Source organism: Apis dorsata, unplaced genomic scaffold (genome assembly GCF_000469605.1).
Source record: "Apis dorsata unplaced genomic scaffold, Apis dorsata 1.3 scaffold_198, whole genome shotgun sequence".
Classification (NCBI taxonomy): domain Eukaryota; kingdom Metazoa; phylum Arthropoda; class Insecta; order Hymenoptera; family Apidae; genus Apis; species Apis dorsata.
Window position 1 is genome coordinate 65466 of NW_006263482.1, and position 7930 is coordinate 73395.

A 7930-nucleotide genomic window follows, 5' to 3' on the forward strand; every position below is an offset into this window, starting at 1 on the left:
TTATTAATTCAATTAAAATTTTTAAAAATTAAAATTGAAAATTGAAACTTGAAAATTGAAAAATTAAAGTTGAAAATTACTATAATCATTATATGCTAATATTAATTCTTAACAATTCTTAACATTAAATATAATGAAATTATATTTAATAATGCGTTATAGTTGATTCGACTGTAGAAGCGATTTTTCACTTTGTATTATTGCCATGCAATACAAAAGCAAAATAGATATAAAACTAACTAGTTCTGTAATTTATTTTTCGAATTGATATTTCGATGTATTTGATACAAAATTTTGGTAAAAATTATATAGAAATTTTCTATGCCCCTTCGTTTGGGTGATTACATATCTCAAGTTTTTTGAAAAATATATAATTATATTTTCACTTTTGTACGTTTTTGATATTATATATTATCAATGAAAAATATATGTAAATATTACTGTAATATATGAAGTATGCTAATAGTTATAAAGAAATGTAATTTAAATCTAATAGTTATAAAAAAATATAATTAATAGGTAAATTTCCAATGTGATGTTTAAATAAGTGTAACATTTATGTGTTATAAATATCATAATGTATCATTTATTATGCTAAGCTGCAAAGAAAATTTCAAACATTTGCAATAAGAAAAATTTATCTTATATATTTTTTTGCAAAAATGTAAATACTGTGCATTTTATTAAATAAGTTATATGAAATAGGTATGTGCATTGTGCTTTACTTTGTATAAAATTTATATTACAAATAAATATACCAATGTATTATATAAATACGCATATATGTATATATAGATATAATTTTTTTTCATATTTATGTGCCATTTTGCTTAATTAATACTATAAAAAAATTTTTATTTGTAAAAAACACTATAATTTTATTAATACTAAAATATTAAAATAATTTAAATAATGTCAAAAGAAATAATAATGAGGTGTGAAAAATTCATTAAATAAAATAAACATTCTCTGAAGTTTTATTTATTGTTTATATTAATAGACTACATTATTACAATATTTTATGTAAAATATGTTTATATACAAATATACAATATACAAAAGGCACAATATATCTACATTCTTTAGATCATGTACAAAAAATACAAATAAAATTTGAATATACAAGTAATTATCAATAACAATAAAACAGTTCCATTGTCGTTCATTATAAAGTAAAAATAAGATTTTAATTTTTCAGAAATATTGCGCTTCATATATAAAGTATTTAAATATCTTCAGCAAATATTTTGCAACATATATATTTGTTTTTATCAATTTATTAAAAATTGTTCTACTTTAATCAACATTTATGATATACATCTGCAATTTTTATTTAAATAAATTTTTTATCTATAATGAGAATTTATGCATACCATTCTTTTATAAATCATCATAGTTGAAAATGCAATTAAATGCTATTAACTAATTTTTTTTAAACGTAATTTCTAGTAATGAACATTTTAATAATTTCCATTAGATTGCAAGTATTTTTGCGTATTATTATGAATAATATTATGAATAATTCAATTAAGAAGATAAATATGTAATAAATATGTAAATAAATTTCATAAAGATATAATTAACTACACACAAAGCTACCTTATAATTTCTTGTCGTTGTAATTATTATTTATTATACGAATGCATTTTCATGATTTGAGAATGTAGGTATGCATGTAAAAGTACCTAATGTAAATATAATTACAAATCATAATAGGTTGTTCTATACACGCGCGCATGTGCAAAACATTATTGTATTATCATTAACAATATAAAAATTATAGAAAATGTAAATTTCATTTTTTTCATATAAATTGAAATGTATAAAATTAATTCATTTGAATAGATTAAAATAATATCTCTGCATTTCTAAGATTATAAAAATCATTTTCTATTTAGTTCTTACGAAATTCTATCACAAAGTTAATTATTATATTTTTCTCAGTCCGCATTATATTTTATTAAACATGTCACATGTATGATTCGCGGTATTTTGTTATTTTTTTTATTACTATACAACAATTTAGAAGAAAACTTGCATGATACATAAATGCAAAATAATTGATATAAAATACAAAATTTGTCATTAATATTTTTTTTATATTTCAAATGAATTTATAAAGAAATATATCGAAGTTTTTATTATTTAATTAAATGTATATCATTTCAAAATTGTATATATTATGAGAAGTTCAAATATCATGAAAATTTTCTATAAAATTTTATATATTATAATTATACAAATTCACAGAATTTTTAATTGATGAAATATCAAGAGTATATTCTTCTATAAAATATTTCTATAAATAATTGTTCTCAATGAATATCAATTGATAAGTTCTACATACAAAGAGACATTTAAATTGTATAAAACCATATTTTAAATTTGATAAAACAATGCTCTTTTGTAATCGAGCAATAATTATATTTCTATATTATAAAAATGTAATATAATTTAAAAATACTCTAATATTAATTAAAAAACCTGATTATCTTTATAGGAATGTAAAATTGTCAGTTACGAAAATATACCAATCAAATTTTACATTAACTTCGCATAATACAAATTATACAATAATTTCATTTCTTAATAATTTGTATTGCTATATTATATCTAAATTCTTTCTTTTTTTTTTTTTATATATATATACAAACATAACAAAATATTAATTTCAATTAACTTCAGAAATAAATGATTTATGATGTATAATCTTCTTAATATCTTGAACTTCCAGTTTTTTTTTTTTTTTTATAAAACATAATCAAAACAAAGATTTTATGTAATAAAAGAAAAATATGAAATAATTGTATACATATGTATATGTATGTTTTTAAAAATGGATATATAAAGTTAGATGTTATTAAACTAGTGGAAATAAATTATATAGACATTAATTAGTTTTAAAACTCTTTGGTTTCACTATAATAATTATTACATAAAATCCTTGGTTATAGTACTGCTTGTAATTGTTTTTCCAATTGAAAAAGTTATTCTCTACTATTAGAAATATTTTAATTACTTAATTTTTATAATGAAACATTTTAATCAATTGTTTATCTTCATTTTTGGTTTAATTATTTTTTTCTAATTATTTAAAATGCTAATACAATGTTACGTAATTTATAAAATATATATAGAAACAAGTATGTATTTTTACAAAAAAAAAATGATATGGTATTAAGCCATATGTTTTTTATAAATTTATTAAGCATAATTTTTGAAATTTGTCCAAGTAAAAAATCAATTTTATTTCAATCTTTATACGTGAAAAATAATACTGATTAGAATAATTTTTTCTTGAAAAGAAAATATTGATTATCATCATTATTAGAACCAAAGAAGAAGAGAACAAAATATTGCTCAATTATTCAACGAGAACTAAAACATCAATTATTATGATTTTTTTGTGTAAAATTTGTACACAATTTATTATAGAAAATACTGAAAGTTTACAATACAAATTGAAAAATTTATACAAAAAAGTAATGAACGAATAAAACTACATTAATTTATATATTGATTGCTCTTTGTTTTTTTCTCAATTTGTGATAATAGAACAAAATTTTAATTTCGGAAAATACAAGATAAAAAATCAAAAATATAAAAGTACAAAAAGTTATTGAAATGTTAGAATACTGTATATAATTTTTTAATCAAATTAAGAGAAAAAAAAATATATAAAAATATTAACAAATTTTGCAAACAGTAATTTGAACACAAACTGGTTAGTTTCATTTGGTTTATATGGCTTGGATCTAGTATTTGGTTTTCTTGTTATTAATGTTCAGTGTTAACAAAGATATATTTTCAAAGATAGATTAATTAATAATTAATCCTAAGTATATAATAAATTACTTTTATGTTTATAAATACTGGTTACTTAACCAGTATTAGTATTATATGATTTAATATAAAAAAGAAGCACTGGATTAAATATCTGTACAAAATAGAAAAATCTTAGCTAAACTATTAGCAAACTGATCTTTTTTTATACAAACATGTAAAACCATTATTATCGACAATATATAGAATACAAGATACTATGTACAATAAATTGTATATAATAGTCTTCTTACAACCCTTTAGTAATCAATATTCATCAAAAAGATGGAAATATATTATCAATATTTATATGTATATGTATATATATATATATAATGTATAGAACATTAAAAAATTTTCGATACATGTTTTCATTAGGCAGTTTTTACTTTTCCTGTTGTATAAAACTATTACGAAACTATACGAAACTGTTTAATTTGCCGTTATAAACGGAGATAACTATAAGATTTACATTAATACAATATATATATAGTATATATTGTCTTACCAGAATATTCTTTCGTAATCGACGCTTTAATACTTCTTTGATTACAATTTCACTTCACTATGTATCAAACACTAAATGTTGAATGTATATCTTTGAATCAAAAGTCATTTCACTTTTTTTATATACATTTATCATTATTGGAGCATTAATGATTCCAAATTTCTATGTAAAATTGTGTCTTTAACAGCATTAAATACAACTTTTATGTTTTCTGTATCCACAGCAGTGGTAAAGTGGTGAAAAAGTGGTTTTCTTGGATCCCTTTTAACTGATATAAACATTTCAAGTATAAAATTCTGCACATCCTTCATGGAATGTGAATCTCCTGTGAATTGTGGAAAGTACCAACGAACATTTGTATCAGGTGATCTTACTTTTTTGTCTAACAAATCAGTTTTATTTAAAAATAAAATGATAGATACTCCACAAAATATCATATTGTTTACTATTGTATCAAATATATTTCTTGATTCTTCCAGTCGATTAGTTCTTCTATAACATTAATAAATATATATTATATAATGATTTGATTTTCTTATTATTCTCAATCTCTAATAAATGATATATTTCAATTAAACATACCTATCTTCTAATAACACTTGATCAAATTCAGATGATGAAACAAGGAAAAGTATAGAAGTAACACAATCAAAACATTGATACCACTTCTGTCTTTGAGATCGTTGTCCTCCAACATCAACAAATAGAAATGGAATATTATTAATTTGTATGACAAATTCTGAAATTCCTTTAGTAGCTTTTCTACAATGTAAAATATCTTGATGGGTAGGTACATAATCCTACAAAAAATTACCAATATTTATAATAAATAAACATTTATATAATAATAATTTAATAAATTTAAAAAAAAGTTAAATAATAAAATTAAATAACATTACCACTCTTGCAATTCTGTCAAGATTATCCAAGAAATATTGAACTGAATCACTCTGTAAAAAAAAAGATTCTCTTTATAATAATAAATAATATAATAAAATATAAAAGCAAATTTTTTTATAATTTCATCATTTTTTATTTAATAATTTAAATTTATATATTTTATTATTATGTATCACAATAAATATTAAAATAACTATTATCATAACATAAAAAACATATTTATTAATTATTAAAAAAAAATATCTTACTAATTGAAATTCTCTTCTCCTATCAAAAGCTTTCTTGATTGATGCATCTTTCCACAAACTTTGTAAAGCTGGTACATAATGGAGAAATAATCTAGCATCCAATACCATAGTATTTTCAAATTTCAATAATTGATAACCAATATCATAATTTTTAGCATTTTCCCAAGGAATATTCAATTTATCACGAGCATCTACTAATACTTTCATTCCTTTAATTATATTTTGATAAATTACATGTTGATATTCCTTAATTAATTCAGGCTGAAACAAATAATTATAATAAATGTTAAATTTAAATAAATTTTTTGTTTGTATTTATTATTCATTCAGAAGCATGAAAAATAATCTAAAAAAAGATTATATTTTCAATCTTTTATATAAATAATTATTTTCATTTCATACACTATAATTAGATTCAATGATTATAATTGCTATAAATAATAAAATAAACAAAATGATATGAAACTTAATAATCTATACTTAATAAATATTTCTTTCAAATTATTTTCATGATTATTGAAAAAAATTTAATTAATTAAATTTTAATAATATTTGTAAATAAATTTATAATTATCGAATAATATAAATAAATAAACAGGAATACAAATTTATTAGATGTCTTTATTAATGAAAACATGAACAACACAAAGCAACTAAATCTTCAATTCAATAATAAGATTTTAAAGAAAAATATAAACGATATTTATTTTTATTTTAAATTTAATTTCTCATATTCTATATTTAACATATTTTAACAAATAATATTTTAAAATTATAGATATTTAAATAATTATAATAACATTGAAAGAAGCTTAGAAAATTTGTTTTTTTTATAAATAAATTATATATAATCCAATGTAAAAAGGTTAAACGAATGAAAATATACAATTTGACATTTTAGGAAAAAATGAAACTGGAAACGAAATTGTCTTGCATCGAAATGAAGAATGTCTTACCTCGAATTTAATTCCGTGAATAATTCGCATCTGTTTGAGGAATGTTGATTTTCCGCTCTCGCCTGCCCCGAGGAGCAGCAGCTTAACTTGTCGTCGAAAAGTTTGACGATCTTTCTCCAGCATTCGATCGATTTCTTGACTTTTGTAACGCTGCTCAATCTCCTCGGGGCTGAACTTGAACCGTAGGCAACAAGTACACGACCACGTTAAGGATCCCGCCATCTTGCTACCCTGCTACCCTCCTCTTCCTTCCTTCCGGCGTTTCTTCCGTGTCAGGCTGTCCTTCCGAAGGAATATATCCTTGATTGTCCAAACACCACACATACACACGCAAGACGCAGACCCGTACACGAGTCTGTATTCAGGAAGAAGTATTGTAACGTAATGCGCGTATTAAACGAGCCACCCGTGAACAACCTGTTCGTAATTGCACGGGATCGGCGCACGTCGCGATTCAGAACCGCATTTTTCACCTAGGCGTAGCCGGGGAACGCAACCACCAAATCAACGTCAATACACCTCGTTGTTCAACTCCACGATACTCCACACCTACCGTTAATCGCGAGACTCACGCCGCTGGCTGCCTACGATCGTCTCTGGTTCCTTGCGGATTGAACATGATTAAATAATCGTTCTAATTACCGAGTAAAAGAGCTAACTGGCGTATCATTCTCATCGCGCTTTATTCTTGACTACGAGGCGACCCTTGTCACCTTTCATGTAAACTTTCTTTTTTATTAATAATTATATCACCACATACACACACTTGTATTCTTTAATATCAAGACAAATGTGCAAGGGTTCACCTATGCCAAACTACATAATAATAATGCGGGGGAAGAAATATGCGAAACAGCGAACGGGAAAATGTACTCCCCACCACGACATATTTGTTGTGAGAGAGAGATACTGCCTCACACATACACATATACAGTACACACACGGTTTCTGACACCGACCGAAAGCACACCTCCCGGTTCGACCGCGTGATCGGTTTTGCGCGCTGTCATTCGTCGGAAGGCTTTCCTTTTTTTCTTTATTCTTGTCGATACTGTAATACACTACGATGACGATTCCTCTTCAACATCGTGCGTCAAGGATTACACAGTTTTGGTTATGTGATGGGCAAGAAAGTACTCATTTGTTCATTTATCCTTAATATCATCAGCTGACAAATCTTTTTACCTTGTATTACTAAATTTTATCTTCAAGAACTGTAAGCCGGTTTTTCAATAATGTAGGAAATGATAATAAAGTGGTAGATTGATGAATACGATAAATATCGATATAAACTATTAACCAATCCCAGCAATTTATGTTTGAGCACAGATGAGGTATAGAATAGATTTAATATTTAACGAGATTTTGTGTTCTATGTTCTGAAATACCGATCGTGCAAAAAATCAGAGTATTTGCTATGCCCTTTACGACTTAGTGCATAAATATAAAAATTTAATTTAAAATCACAAAATTAATAAAGTCAACAGATTTTAAAT

The 7930-nt window shown here is 23.5% G+C and overlaps 1 protein-coding gene across 1 annotated transcript; it reads right to left on the reverse strand.

Moving 5' to 3' along the window:
* Positions 1 to 3983: 3983 nt before the first annotated feature.
* Positions 3984 to 7732, reverse strand: LOC102672251 (guanine nucleotide-binding protein subunit alpha homolog). The gene is made up of 5 exons (XM_006614800.2): positions 6435 to 7732; positions 5479 to 5739; positions 5230 to 5280; positions 4913 to 5130; positions 3984 to 4822 (listed from the first exon to the last, which is right to left on the reverse strand). The coding sequence occupies exons 1-5, from the start codon at positions 6654 to 6656 to the stop codon at positions 4465 to 4467; spliced, it is 1110 nt and encodes a 369-aa protein (XP_006614863.1). The 5' UTR covers positions 6657 to 7732; the 3' UTR covers positions 3984 to 4464.
* Positions 7733 to 7930: the final 198 nt, after the last annotated feature.